General features: G+C 36.1%; 1 protein-coding gene across 5 annotated transcripts in view; it reads right to left on the bottom strand.

Annotated features, from left to right (window-relative positions):
* TBC1D32 (TBC1 domain family member 32) overlaps nucleotides 1–16,296 on the bottom strand; it is a 156,821-nt gene that overhangs the window by 96,618 nt on the left and 43,907 nt on the right. For all 5 annotated transcript variants that reach the window (XM_039528780.1, XM_039528779.1, XM_039528782.1 and 2 more), the window contains 6 exons: nucleotides 15,128–15,210; nucleotides 13,081–13,219; nucleotides 12,249–12,336; nucleotides 7,299–7,417; nucleotides 6,317–6,433; nucleotides 5,662–5,750 (listed from right to left, as the gene is read on the bottom strand). In XM_039528780.1, coding sequence (XP_039384714.1) covers nucleotides 5,662–5,750; nucleotides 6,317–6,433; nucleotides 7,299–7,417; nucleotides 12,249–12,336; nucleotides 13,081–13,219; nucleotides 15,128–15,210 — 635 coding nt within the window. The remainder of the gene's footprint in view (nucleotides 1–5,661; nucleotides 5,751–6,316; nucleotides 6,434–7,298; nucleotides 7,418–12,248; nucleotides 12,337–13,080; nucleotides 13,220–15,127; nucleotides 15,211–16,296) is intronic.

Raw genomic sequence — 16,296 nt, 5'->3', positions numbered from 1 at the left:
ATAGATTGGTGAGATGATATTTCCCTTTACAAAAACCATGTTGACTCTTCCCCATGTTCATCTATGTGTATGAAAATTCTGTTCTTTACTATAGTTTTAACCAGTTTGCCCAGTACTGATGTCAGGCTTACTGGCCTGTAATTGTCGGCCACCTACATTGGGGCCCTTTTTTATGGATTTTGAGACACTGACAGCTCAAAGGCATGTCTTATTTTCTTTACTGTGATTTCTACTATGCATTTCTACCAAGCATTTTCTCTACCTTGATTTCTATAGTGCTGAACAGATAGACACTTAAAAAAGGAAGCTGATAATTGGGTCCACACAGTGTCATCTTTAATCTATCTTCATCACAACCAACAAGGAGATCTGACCCTCAACTCAGGAATAATGGTCATGTTTACTCAAAAGAAAACAGTAACACCAGAAAATATAACATAAAAGCTTAAAAGATTAATTAGATACCTGTATATCTTTCACTTGAAAAAGGTCACTATTATGGGAAATGATCTATAACAACTATATTAAAAACTAAGACTAAGTTTAGGAGGTACAATGAAATTTGAAGTTAGACCAGCACAGCATATGACTGAGGGAGACAAGAGTTTTTAACCCAAAACTTGTGTTTGAAATGCAAGAAAGCAAATTTAGAATTTCTGTGCTCTAGATGGAAGATTTGTAAGAATTCTGTGTATTAACCATGAGCTAAAACTAAATTGACCATCATTGCTTTCAAAGAGTGAGATGCATACAGGCCTTCAAATGACCATCCCAACAACCCACAGCAGTACAGAACACATTATGAAAGCTACTTTAGCATATTTTCTTGGTCACATATTGTCCTGTTCTCTTGATATCGAACGAGAGAAAGACTTTAGAGCCTTTTTATATAAGTTTAAGTCTACTACACTGATTTAAAAAAAAATCACCAAAAACATGCTGTGACAGATTGTTCTCAATTTTCAGCTGCTACTGAATTTTACAATATTTGATTTCTCTTCTTTGTCAATTTAACTAGATATTTGTGTCTACACTGATCCTTTATCCATTATAACTAACCTGCTGCTCCTACCAGCTTTGTTCAATGATGCCACAATTCAGTGCTTGACATTACAGTTGCTTCATATACTAGCAAATTTGATATCAGTGAACGAATTAGGCAGGGGAGCATGCTGACTATACAAGACAATGTTTCTTTTGAAAAAGCCAGACATCTTTGTACTCAGCAATTTTAGGAAAGTAGATCAAAATTAATTTCAAATGGATTCTAGTGAAATATATATCTTTGAAGTTTGACTCCATGGAGTTGAAAGGTGCAGGAACTTGAAATGAGTATGTAATGGTACAGAATCCTTGTATAAGGAACTGAATTAGTCAGAATAAAAGTTGTATTTACGAATTCTAATACTATTACCAGTTAAATAGTATGTGTGCACCTTCCAAAACTCATGAAAAACCATTAAAACAATAAGAAAACATTCAGGCTATTTACTAACAATTTTCAAACTTAAGGTACAAAATGTAACATGAAGCTGGATGCTTCAAACACACTCAAGAATAGACAGTATTCAACTGAAATGAGTTACTGATGTTATAAATGTGCAACATAAAACTAGAGGATACTAAGAATATTTTCATTTTTTCTCAGCTTTAACCCACTATCCTGTACACTTTATGAGGAATGCATTTTGTGGTCTGATTTTTAAAAGTATTAAAACATCAGTGACCATCAGTACAGTAAAGGGACAAGTTTAAACAGTTTTGAAAATATAATTTCCAAAATATTAATATATTGCTTTAAAATATATTTGGGTAAGAAATAGCAGACTGTCTCTGATTTGTGGTGCTTTTGGTCTCACCTAAGCCATTCACTTAAGATCATAAATACAGAAGAAAGCTATGTAATAAATCATAACGATATTTGTTATGAAGTGTTTTCTTGTGGTAAAACACTTGTCAAAACACCCTTCAAATTATTCTTTTCATAAATACTGTAGATATTGTTTGACAATAATATATACAGTTTTCTCTTTAATCAAACTGACAGCTTAAGAAAGCATATTTAAGCCACCTGAGATATCACAAAGAAGATAGACATCATAGACTTTGCTAATTTTTCTTGGATACCTATTTAATGGAAACTAAATGCCAAGCTTACTACTATGGCTAAAAATATTTGAAAAGAAGGTGACAAGTCATTTAATATAGAGATCACGGCTTGTACTCCCACCTCTGATATTGTATACCCTTATATGGGGCTCAGAGTTTGTTAGAGATCAGAGGACTTAGTGACTCACTTTGTCATTCTAATAAATGTAATGAGCAGTGTTGAAAGGCTCTAGAGTGAGTTGCATCTTCCCTTCTTCTAATGGAAGGAAAGTTGGCAATAAACAGGGCCTTTGAGGGAAGACAGGAGAAGGGGGGACGTTTGTGGGAAATGGTAGATCCAAGGCATCACTGAGGTTATAAAAGGAGCTTAGGCGGCCCCACTGAAAATTATGGTTCAGTAGTTAAAGAATCTTTCCTTAGATTTCCTAATGTAGCAGCCATTTAATATTATGTTAAAACATTACCTACTTTGATATGAAGGACATTTTCATATTGTGAATAGCACATTACTTATTTTTTCCCTAAAATAATAGTAGCAACAACAATAATAATAATACTATCTGGTTTATATAGAGTTTTTCATCAGTAGATCTCAAAGAACTTTACAAAGGAGTTCAGCACCATTACTGGTAGGGACATAAAAATGCATAGGCTTGGAAGAATTAAATGTTTATCAGTAAATGCTGATAAATGTTGATTTCACTATATACACTGTGGCAGAGTTCCGACCTTGTCCCCATGAGTCCCATGCTTCCAGGCGGTTTATGCTAACCTCAGAGGCTCACTATGACCCTCCAAATAGCCCTTTTCTCTCTACGGCCAGAGTTACAGTCTACTGAGCCCTTTTCATCAAAAGCCAGCAAGGAGGTTGATGAGAGAACTCCCAGTCTCTGTTGTCCACACAGGCTTATTCAAGAACAGTTGAGTTTCCTGTCCTGACAGGGACCTCTTCCCTTCCCAGGAGGTATTTCTGTAGTGGTGCATTGGAGGGAACCCGTACCCACCCTCTACTCCGGGTTCCAGCCCAGGGACCCTAATCGCAGCAGCTGTTGGCAGCCGACCTTTCACTGTCAGAGTTGCTACATTTCCCTGGGCCACTTCCCCATAGCTCCCCCGCTTCTCTCTCTCAATGCCTTCTTCACCCTTACCTTAGGGCTCCCTTTCCAGTGGTTTCAGGGTGTCTTCATTACCCAGCCCTTCAGCCACATTTCCTCTCCTCTGCTCCCTGGCTCTCTTTGGCCTGACTGGAGTGAGCCCTTTTATAGCATCAGAGGGGCCTTAATTAGAGTCAGGTGCTTAACAGCCTCACCTGACTCTTAGAAGGTTAACTGGAGTTAGGTGTTCTCTTTAGCCTGGAGCAGCCCCTGCTCTAGTCAGTCAGAGAACAGAAAACTGCTTATCCAGTGGCCAGTATATCTGCCTTCTACTATTCTGCTGTTACCTGTGGATCCTCCCCTTATGCTGGAGGGAGGTCCTTTATCCACTCCCTGGATACCAACAGGATTACTCTGCTGTTCCCAACTGGCCTGGGTCTATCACAACACATAGACCAACGAAAAAATATTTCCATCAGTAATAACTGAAATTTACAGATAGACAAAGCAAGAAAAATTGCTGCTTGAGAATTAGAGTTTGATTTAAGGCTATTTATTTTGTACATTTTGACATGTGATGTTGACAATTTTTTGGTTTAATAGTTCTAAAAATAACTTTTTGAATATCAGTGTCTACGGTCATTAAATAATTAGTGTCTAGCCCCCTCTCCCATTGTCTGACCACCCATAATTTCCAAGAACTGTTAAAAATCCAATTAACAAAAAAAAATGCTTAACACCCATCATTTTTCACAACTGTGAAAATTTTAAATAAATATAGAAAAAATGATTAAAACTAAATATTGATATCTGTCAAAATTATAAAAAAATAAGTGTTCTACCAAGCCTAAAAATGAGGCAGTTTGTCTCTTTACATGAATTGAGAAAAAGAACAACTTCCTTATCCTCAGAAGCTTTCACTTGATTTCTGTCCTTTTCATAATCCAGTGCAAAATTTCCTTCTATGCTTCAAGTTCTTCATTAAATATTAAGACCCTTCTAATCTACTTAAATAGGTGTTTTTAAAATGGTTTCAAATGTCATGGTTTTGTTACCCATGTACACCGGGTACAAGTTTGTTAAGCACATTTTTTTAAAGCATTCACAATCAGGTTGGAATATGTGTACTTGTTTAATTTTGTCAATCTAAAAGGAATCAGGGAGTCAGCTCTGAACCCATTCAAAGAAATTAGCTGAAAGTTTTATCTCTGTGTATAAAACATACATTGGAGTTCATGATTTTATGGTTCAATGAACACCCCATTTATTTATTTATGTTTGCAGTGTAGACAGGCCTTAATGAAAACCTCAATATAAACACACAGACAAAACTCATAGTTCCTTTTTAGAACAGCCTGCCAAACTGGGAGTGAAATTCTGGCTCTACTGAAATCAAAGGGAGTTTTGCCATTGACTTCAATGGTGCTAGGATTTCACAGATGTGCCTAACTAACTACTAGTTTTTCAAATGCTATCTGTGGACTCATCACTTCTACCTAACTTACGACTCCTATAGTCCTATATTATTTTATGAAAATCTCTGACTCCCAGTTTCATGGTACAAACTGTACTTCTCATATCTCAAAACTTTGCCACTGTATATCTCATACCTGTCCTGCCAGATGAAAGATGTTACCTGGATTATTTGATGTAATCTACAGTACATAGTTCACTATTATTTGCATGTACAGTACAGATTAATTTACTCTGATATTTTGTATAAGTAAGGCTATAGAAAACTAACTTTGTACTTCATAAACCACTGAGACCATTATTTTGTCCACTCAGACATTATCAAACTTTTTCACAGTATGGATCACATCTTAGAAGAGATATCCTAAGCAAACTATTTATCCTTCAGGCTAGGAAAGCAGAAAGAAAACTATAGATTGTTATTTCTATTTTTAAATACTTGGCAACCACACAGACACTATTTTGATGAGCATCATAGTCAGTAGACACATTTAAAATGTTCATTCAAGTTCTAGACATATTACTGGTTCTAGTGGTACCTCCCATTTTAAGCAGAGGGAATATTGCTGGAATTGGTAATATAATTAAAACAGAATGAACTTCTGAAATGCATTCATTGTAGATAAATTAAATATATAAAGATGCACATGGTAATGTAAAATCCTCAATTTATTTCAGTATTTTAGCAAGAAGTTTGTTTCACGTGTCATGATGGATGTACTACATTTGCTTTTCAACCATCCATGCTGAATAACCTTGTGCAACTGCTTTTATTGCATCAGGTACAGGAATATTAAATAAATATTGGCTTTGCTGGTTTCCTAATTCTGTATAATGCATTTTTCATTCAACTTTTCCATGTTAAAAAAAATAACTAACTAACTGAATTTCACTTTCATGCAATAAAAGCAATAATATAGGTTTATTGGAAACCAACAGAAATTTGCTGTACTGTATTCTCATTTTGAACAAGAGTGGATCTTACCTCAGACCAAAGATGTGTGATTGTTCATAATTGAATAAGGAGTGAATTTTAGAGTCTGAATTCAAAATTATAAGTCTGTCAAGTACATCCTGAAAAAATAAGGCATTGTAAAATTATTATGCATCTTCTTATATTTCTTACACTTAAGATTAATTTATGTGTAAAAATACAGCATTATTTTTTCTAAATGTTACAAATATATATATATATATTTTTTAAAAAGTGTCCGTGCTTAATGTTCTTGCTTCCATTAAAGTCAATGGTGCGGAATCAAGGCTTTGATATATATATACACATACACACACACACAATAATCTATGATACAAATATATGCATACATATGTGCATGCGCGCACACACACACAAAATTGGAGACGTTCATACATATCATTATTATCCCTGGGAACAGATTTATAACACAAGTGAGGAAGGAAAGTAAGACCTTCAAATTATGTAAAGATTTTATATTACCCAATATACTATGTGCATATGCTGCCCTCATGCTGCACATAATAAAAAATGCAAAAACACTTTAAAATCCATCATTGAGCAGAAAATAGAGCATGTCTTTAATTATTAACATAATACTTGCTCAGGCAAAGTGTCTAACTATATTGTAGTATTTTGAAAAAAAATCTAAGAAAAAATTACTTACAGTAACATTTGTAGGAACTTCACGGAGAGAATATTCTGGTTTATTTGGTATCTCCTGATCACCTATCAGTTCATAAATAGCAGGATAGGATAGCAAATTTACCAGCGCTAGAAAAGACTTAAAAAGGTTGCTTCTGTGAACTTTTGTATTTATATACCCAAACATTTGATAGCATATAATTGGCAGTTAATTACAACAATGTAAAGAAGTTAGGCCCAGATCTCAGACTCACCTGCTCTGCAGTGTGAAGTTTAAAACAGGCAGAGCTGCCCAAACAAATGCGGAACATTACTCATATCCTAATGAGAGACACATTTATGCTAGCCTAAGGGTAGTGCCCATGCACCTTGTGAGAACTGTGTGAACTGATGGGCTGTCACATTGCAGAAATGACTAGCTCAGTGAAAGTTTAGAATTCTTCCATGGGTCTGAATGAAGTACAATTATGGCAATAAATGTTGAATGATTTTCAAATGCTATACTACTTGTATCATCCCATGCTTGTAAAATTTGACAAAGTAAGACAAAGTAACCACTATCAGAAAGAGAGCTTTCCACTTGAAAGAATGTAACCTCATGAAAATCAAACTAACTGAAAATCAAATGTAAAATCAAATCATATACCATCTAAAACATTAGCCAATTTAGGTATACATTTATATGCTGTTCTACAACACTGCTCATAAATCTCAATTTATGCTATTATAAGACCTCATTTTGTCAAGATGATCCCTCTTTATCACTCTTTTTATGATATAGTTTTAAATGGACTTAAATGACCCTTGCAATTGTGACCCTCCATATAAACACAGGAACCTATTTCATTAAATCATTGTTTTGCTTGTTGTACTACACCAATTTTGCCTTAAGTGGCTAAATTAGAAACAATGCTGATGAAATGTCTCATTTAGGATATTAATGGAACCACCTGTGTATTTATACACAGTAGTAATAAATTGCACAAAATAAGATAATTTCTCACCTTCTGACAGCTTCGGTCAATAGGATCTACTGGAGTAGAACTGGGGTGAGTTACTCTAAGATCATCTCTTCCACACTCCAGAATAGCCCATAATTCAGTTATAAGTGCTTTTATAAACCCTAAAAATTAATATTTGATTTAGTCACAAAAATGCTTAAAAAACAAGTAAAATAAAATTCAAAACTCTATACAATGTGGACCAAATTTTAAAAAGAGATTGCCTCAGGGACTACTCTCCTCTTCTATCCATAATATGGTAGGTACACCACTGTCCTTCCCACTGATGATCAAATAACATCATTATGACAACTACAGCAACTGTTTACAAGAAAAAGTAATATTACCGTAGGTAATATATTTTTCCATTTTTGTTTGTTTTTTAAGCAATTAAGTAGCTGGAAACAAAGACGACGCAGTATTTTGTCACAAGCTAGCTTTTATAGACCACAATTTGGGAACGATATATTACACAATATCATTGAGTCTAAAGACACAGGATTTAAGACAACTTGTCTGGAAACAACTCACTTGCACTTGCATAATAAAGTCAACTAGATTTACCTAAAGAGAGAGAGTGGTTTTGCACAGCTGCCCGTGCCAGTCTACTGTAATATACAGGGTCAGATTTAGGGACAGGTGATCCAGGCGACCGCCTGGGGTGCTGAGCTTTGGGGGCCCTGTGCTAGGGGCACTGTTTTTGTTGTTAGCAACAAAAGGGAAAATAGAATGTTTGAAGTAAAATGTTTCAGGTATTCTGCATGAGGATTAATTTTTCACTAACCACTTAGAATGTTCTGGACCTTTGTAGGAACTCATGGAACCTTCCAGACTTTCTGAGAACATTTTCCCTGACCCTCCTACACTGTTGTTAGCCATGTCCTTGTGGATTTTTAATGGACAGGGCATCGCCAATCAGTCAATGAGATATAAGAATGAAGTGAGAGCCCAACTGCGATATAGCAAACCTTGTTTTATTGTGTAATTGTGAAAGTGTACTTGTATTTTAAGACTTGAAGAGTGTAAGTAGTGACTAATAAAGGACATATCTAATGAGATGCCAGAAATATCTATCGAACCCCTATCTATGCAACGATATAAAAGAAATACTGTTATTTCTTTTGCCATGCTTACCATGTAATGTTTGATTACTTTCTAAGTCTGAGGAACACAGACTTTTGCTCTCCTTAATGCTGACTGTTTTCCCGCCATAGAAAATAAAAGGATGCCCCTGAAGAAGCCTTCAGGAGCTCACTATAGGAAGTGAAAAGCTCAATTCAATCTAGTTTGCAGCAATGGACAAATCTGATAGGAAAATATCTGAAATAGAACGACAGAAAGACTGGGCTTTAGGCAGTAGCAATCATCCCAGTGCAGAAGAAATTGAGAAGTGAAGCGTAAATGATGGCAGTCCTATTAGTAAGGAATTAGCAGATTTACTTGAAGATAAGGAATGGAAATGTGAGGAAAGTGATCGAGAATCATCTAGTTTTCCAGGCAGCATAAAGGAGAGTGATGATAAAGAAAAATCTGTTTTACATGAAAAGGAGAGAAATGATAAAGAAGAATCAGCCTTGCATGATGACAGAAACAGAAGTGAGAAAAACTGCACATCACAAATCAATACCTCAGATCCTGCTTTATGACCAGCAATCCTAAAATCTGCCGATAATGATCTCAGAATTTTGAATGAGGGTATGATGTTTCCAATAAATGACAGAAGCAACACTTCTCAAAGTCAGATAAGTTGTTCATTAAACACAATGGTAATTTTCTTAGTTTGATAGAACTCCTGGAGAAATATGATGTCATCATGCATGAACACCTACGTCAAGTAGCTTGTAAAGAAGATGTGGACCCTTACTGCAGCAAAACAATTCAAAACTGATTGATTGACTTTATGGCAAAGCAGGTGCTTGATAACATATTTATGCGGCTTGGCAAAGCAAAGTACTACGCCATAATAATGAACTGCACTTCCGACATTAGTCACAGTAAAGGAACGTTTTTATCTGTTTCCTGTCTGTGGATGACACTACTGGAAAAGGCCTAACAGAACTGTTTATGAACATTTTGAACAAAAATAAAGATTCAGGACTGCCACAGCCAAGGCTACAACAACGGCGTAAACATGAAGGGAAGAAAACGTGGCATCCAGGCAAAGATCCTTGTGTTGAATCCAAGAGCTTTCTTTGTGCCTTGTGGCTGCCATTCCCTTCAACCTGATTGTGTCAGATGCAGCATTATCTGTGTTAGATTCAATATCTCTTCGGAGTACTGCAAAGGATATACATCTTGTTTTCAGCATCAACTATCAGGTAAAAAGAACAAGAGTACTTGTGGCACCTTAGAGACTAAACACGGCTGCTACTCTGAAAACTATCAGGTAGTAGATCCTCACAGACAGTGTTACAAGTCTGACTAGGAAGTCAGTAAGTGACACTCACCAGGAGAGCCATATTGACAGTGAGGTACCAAATGACTGAGGTTTATGATGCTCTGATGGAACTGGTGCAGTTGAGTAAAGCTGCGATCAGAATCCGACACGAGATGCAAAGCCTGGCAAACCAGATCACTGACTTCAAATTTCTGGTCTCAATTGTGGTTTGGCATAATATCCTGTTCCAAGTAAACATTGGAAGCAAGGCATTAGAAACTCAGTTGATGGACTACTTTGACGAGAAGTTGCCTTGATTTCATTGTGGACTACAGAAACAACGGATTTGAAGATGCCATCACTGCTACCAAAAAAATGACATAAATCTTAGGAGTTGAGCCTATATTCAAGGATACTCATATTGATCAGAAGAAGAAACAGTTTGTTTACAAGGGTAGAGATTAGGTGATGGGAAGCGTGGAAGAAAAACATCAAGAGGGAGCTTTTTTGCTCACTCGTTGACACTGCTACAGTGTCCACTGAAGAAAGGTTTAGACAAATGAAGCACCACTAAAAGACCTGGGCATTTTTGTATGACCTTCATAAGCTGCTGGCGGACAGGAAAATTGTACGGACCTTCACCAGATGCTGACACATGGGGAATGTTCAGATGTCATTGATAAAGATTTCTACGTTGTATTGGACAACATCTGTGACATTTGGCAACACTGGAAGCCCTCTCAACTCCAAGTTCTCCAATTCATTCATGATGCAAAGCTCAAGGACATGCTTCCTAAATGTGTGGATAGCTTTGAGGATTCTGCTCATGCTGCCAGTCACAGTTACAAGTGGTGAGTGCAGCTTTTCAATGCTCAGACTTGTTAAAACGTATCTTCGACCGATGATGGTCGACAAGAGACTGACATCACTTGTTATTTTATCACTTGAAAATGCCATTGGCCAGTCTTTGGAACTCTCCAACACTGTGCTTCAGGGCGAGGGCGAAGGCGAGACAAGTGACCTTTTGAACTAAAAGACTAGGGTTAACAGTCTAAGCTGCCACCTACCGTAACACTATTTAATACTGGTCCACCCAGTGTTGGTGCACAGTTCAATTTCTTGATATTAGTATATTTCTGTTATTCTTAAAATTAAAAAGTTTCTATAAGCTTAGGAAACTAATTTATTTTTTATTTGCTTATATATGGCATGAATAAATACAGATTTGAAGTGTGCAAATTTATCTTCTTATATGCCAGGGATAAATCATGCATGCAAATTGTGCATCAAAGTCGTGAAATAGGCTATAACTGCAATAAAAAAAAAGGTATTCAAACGATTAATAAATGGAGGGGGGGCACCAAAGATGCTCCTCACCTGGAACGTCATATGGTCTAAGGCTGGTCCTGGTAATGTATATTGCTAGCTGATTGTAAAATATGTTAAGAAATCTTAATATATATCTTAAAATGAAAATTAAGGGAAAGATAAGTAGAAATACATATCTTCTGAGTACTGTCTACTGTAAATGATAGGCTGATAATTATGACCTCCATCATGTTTGCCTTCTGGTAGGGGAGAAGATCTGGGCTGATTCTTTCAGGTATTTCATCTGCTTTCAATACTATTAACAACAGGATGTGTCGTGGCTGCGGACCATAGAGAAACAGGAGTCACTCAAGTTAATCTGTTCCTCATTTCCTGAGAGACTCCAGAAAATAGTAGTGGGCTTTTTTTTTTCCAATCAGCCACAAGGTTTCTCTTATGTGACATACAATAGGGCTCCATTCTGTTGTGCAGGAGCTGAAATATGTATACAGATAATATTAAAAGATTAGTGAGAAAATTGGAACTGTTGTGTCTTCAATATGAGGACTACACTGGTTGCAATTCCAGTTATCAGTTTTAATCTTTGAAACGCTATATGGTTTAGGTGCAGGCTATTTGAGCTGTGATGCCAGTCCCTGGTTTAACTTAGAGAAGCTTTCTGGCACAGCATTTTTAGTGAAGAATCCTTGATTCTGGAACTCATTTCCTCACCAATCAGTGTTCCTAAAGAGCTAGTTTCTTGATATTCAGACCTATCCATCTTCCCAGGCTTTTGAGAAGTGAGTGCGTCATGAAGATGGTATATCAGTTAAAGAAGTTGGTATTTATTAATTATGATTTGTTGATGAATGAGGAAGGTTTGTGATTTATTACCGGTTTATTTTGTAACACTCATTAATGTATTCATGCATTTAGATGAAAGGATAGATACATTTCTTTGAAATCAAAACAAATGAAATAAAAATAAAAAGAGGAACATTCTTTTACTATGAATATACACAGAATATACAAGATCATATTCTTCCATCTGCAAAAACTTAAATGCATAAGGCATTTCTGTACTTAAGAAAAAAGCATTTAAAAGAATAGTTTTCCAAGAAAAAAACAGCAGGCTCCAAACTAGTCATTACTAGTATTGCATATCTATCTTAATCACATCTGACTTTATTTTGTTTAGAATTATATTATTTTAATTCATGATATTACAATGTGTTAGTGCCGATGATAAAGTTCACCCTTAAAATTACCTGAACGCTGCAGAGCTACTGCACCTGGAGATGTCGCTGCCATTTGTGTAACCATCACTCCATAACCAAACCTTTCACATCCACTCACCTATTCATAGTAAATGTAAGAGACAAAGGAAGTTTGGAGAATACAACCAAGACACTCATATTCTCAAATGTTCTCTTATGTATTTTTACTTGTTCCCTGCAGAACTTTAAATTCTGTAAACAAATGTATATAGACCAGTCTGGGTCAGATTACAACACAAGCATGTTTGTTTAGCAAGTAAAGGAATCTCTCCTTTTGCTATTTCAAAGTATAAATAGCATAATATAAAGCACATGCAACTTCTGCACACAGAACAACAACTTATTAAGGCTATAACCTCCCAGATCCTTTGCACTCACCGATTAAGACTAGGGGCCACAAAACCTTTTAAAATTCCATGTGGTAACATATTTTCCTCCATAGTTGAATGCATAATTCCCTATGTAATTTGATGTCTGGCATGTTAGATCTTGCCGTTTTACTGGCAACCACTGTACATATATTTCAATGTACATACATCACTGAGTCTGACTAAGGATTAGGTCCCAAAATTAAATGTAGTGTAAAAAGTATCCTTTTGCTTAACATTTTGAGCTAAAAAGTAACAGTGACAATATCTGACATTATTATTGACATTTTGCAGAGTAACAACTGAAATAAAATCAATGTACCATACATTTAGAATGTCAGATTACATTTTAACTCAACTCTTCCAATAAGATAACAGATAAACAATGGTTTATGGTTTTCCCTTCTAATTACCTTAATTAAATAAGTGATTGTACTAGACTCTGACATGCGTACCTGGAGTTTTTTTGAGAATCTGCTGAACATAAAGGTTACACATTCATTGAGGGCTCCTGTATTCTGAAGCAGAAGAAGACCTTTTGGAGTGGCAGCAAAGTTTAATAAATCATCTAATAAAGTCTCTTCCCATACCATACTGAAAATGATAGAAAAATTAAATGAATCAAAAAAGATTTTAAAATAAAAAAGTGAAAAGCAAGAGAAAATATAAACTTTTCAGGTTAAAAAAAAATCTCTCTTTCACTGGACCTATGTGTATGGTAGCAAGTTCAACTACTTCTTGGGGGTTAAACTATGTACAGAACAGCTGCATAGTATACCAATACTGCATCGAAATTCAAGATCACAGAAAAGATCTTACATGGTAAGATAGGATGGTCTAGTGGATAGATAACATGACCAAGAGCCAGAAGACTTGGGCTCTAATTCTCAAATCTACTGCTGACTTACTGTGTGACTTTGGGTAAGTCACCTCTCAGTGTCACAATTTCCCCATCTGTAAAGTGGGAATAAGATTGCTTTCTCACCACTGTAAAGCATATTGAGAACTACAGATAAAAAGCACTATATAACTGCAAAATATTATTAAAACTGTTGTGTAGGTGTTATACTAGACATGAAACAATGCTAGAAAATGGGGGCACTGTTTATGAAAATGAGGTGCTGTTACATACAATAACCCACATCTGGGCTCAGTAAGCATATGTGCATTCTTTCCAAACTATTCCACTTTTGAGGGGGATTAAAATGTGTCCACAAACTAGTGACTCCAGTGAGAAACATATCATATATATGAATTGGTAGGGTGACAGGGGAAAAGATGACTATTAGAAGCAAGTGTGAACACACCCAAACCATCCTCTACCCAAGAAAGAGAAGCCCAGCACTGAAACAATCTCTCAACAGACACCATCTCATCACCATGGGATTCACCTTGTAATCCAGCTTCCCTGAACACATTGCCTTACTGGATTCTCATTTCTGGGTTTGAGCTTCCTTGGTGGATGTTTGATTCCCACCAGCAGCAATGACAGAAATAAGCAGAAACCACACTTCCAACAATAGTCAAACACCACCCTAGAGTTTAGCCACTGTACCTAGAATCTTGAAGTCATTTCTTGTTTTAGTGGGAAGCAATAGCTTCATCTAAAAATAATTCCTCGGAGTCTCTTATTCCATAAAAAAACTGTCAAATTCAGCAGTTAGGAAGGGATTGTAGTTTATAATTCACTGGAATTGACTATTGATAGATATCTCCAGCAGAGCACTTCATGTAGGGTTTCCTTACTCAACACTGATTTAAAGTCACTACAGTCACTTCACAAAAGGGAAAAAAATACACCAAAAACAAATATTGTAATTCCTATACAAATTACATATGGAAGCTTTTAGAAACTATCCCACAGCAATTAAAAGGAAAAAAAGACACATACAAGTCTATCAATAGTGTTTAATTACATATTTTTATACCCCACATTCACAAGCAGTATAGAGTTCATGTATTTCTCATCAGGTAAAACTTAACATACAAACATCTACTGGGGAAATGAAGTTTGTATTAACATCAAAGGAGAGATGCCTTTTCTCTCACTGTGTGACTGGCTTTCAGCCAGTATTCTGGTAATCTCCCTATATGATATTTTGAAGGCATTGATGGTATTCTACAATACAGGATTTTTAATTAATAACACAATCAAAGAGACAGAAAAACTGTGTCAACTATCTTGTTTTACATCTTTTAATTGATATTTTCCCAGACAAATTTTGATCCACATAGACAGCAAATTATGAGCCACATCTACATAGAACTTAGTATAACTACATAGAGCTGGGAAGAACTTTATAACTCAATGAGCCCTGTGCTAGGAAGGTCTAAAATGAGAAACCTCAGCTCAAGATATGTACCTTCTTGTAGCTACCAACCTGTTCCTGGCAAAAGCCTAAGAAAACAGATGGGCCTAATAACTGTCCTGAAGGTCAACAAATCTGGGCTGCGGTGGACTTGTGTATTTTACCCAAATATGATAGACACAGCAGTACTTACATGTTTTGTGACTCTTGATTTCCTGATGAAATAGAGTCTGTCCCAGGTACAGGAGTAGGAATCCTTTCTGAAAGTGAACTAGCCTATGAAATAAAAACTACAGTTATTATTACATCATTCTTAGGAATTCTGACTACCAATAACAAAAAGGATGGAAGGATGGTCCAATGGTTAGGGCATTAGCCTGGCACTTGGGAGATCTGAATTCAATTTCCTGCTCGGTCAACAGGATTCCCATGTGCCTGTACACAAGGCACTTAAAGACAAATTTTAAAAGGTATTTAGGCTTCTATCTACAACTATAGGTACCTAAATACCTTTACAGATCTGGCCCTTAGTCTCTGTGTGTCACAGATTCCCATATGTAAAATGGGGATAAATAGTCCTTCCCTGCTTCACAGGGGTATTGTGAGGATAAAGACATTAAAGATTCTGAGGCACTCAGCTACTATAATAATGGGGCCATATAAGTGCCTCAGTTAGATAAAATAAAATAGATTAGATGAAATAAATCCTGAATATGTTTTAAAGGGAATATATTTCAAAAGCTTGCAAGATTTCATACTTTATTTCAAGGTGACACCATAATTTCTGCAAAGAGTCCTGTGGCACCTTATAGACTAACAGATGTATTGGAGCATGAGCTTGTGTGTGTGAAAACCCACTTCATCAGCATCCAATACGTCTGTTAGTCTACATGGTGCCACAGGACTCTTTGCTGCTTTTACAGATCCAGACTAACACGGCTACCCCTCTGATACTATAATTTCTGTGAATAAAATATAGTTTTATTATGGACCTTTCTTTCATAGTTTTTCAGTTACTAAACTATTTTTAAATGACAGTAGCAAAAAAAAAATAATACAAAAACTGCACACTGTAGTACGTGCTTCTGTAGTGGGGAATTACATTGTAATTCTGCTTCTCTATGTCATTTTGGTAGGAATCTCACTCTTGGGTCTTAGCTCCTTAGTGTAAGCCAAGCAGAACTTCCCAAGTTTTTGAGGGTTTTTTTGGTCAGTAGTAGCTGATGGAAGCACAAGTCACTACCCCAGCTACTAATGACTGAAAATTAACTCTTGAAACCTCCTAGTCAGTTCTTGCTTGACCACAGTCAGCAAAGGAGTAATTCACCCAAACTGTGCTACTCCAATCACCATTCCAACTTC

Source organism: Mauremys reevesii, linkage group 3 (genome assembly GCF_016161935.1).
Source record: "Mauremys reevesii isolate NIE-2019 linkage group 3, ASM1616193v1, whole genome shotgun sequence".
Taxonomy (NCBI): domain Eukaryota; kingdom Metazoa; phylum Chordata; order Testudines; family Geoemydidae; genus Mauremys; species Mauremys reevesii.
The sequence above is the reverse complement of the archived record's forward strand: the minus strand, read 5'-3'. Positions and strand labels throughout refer to the sequence as shown.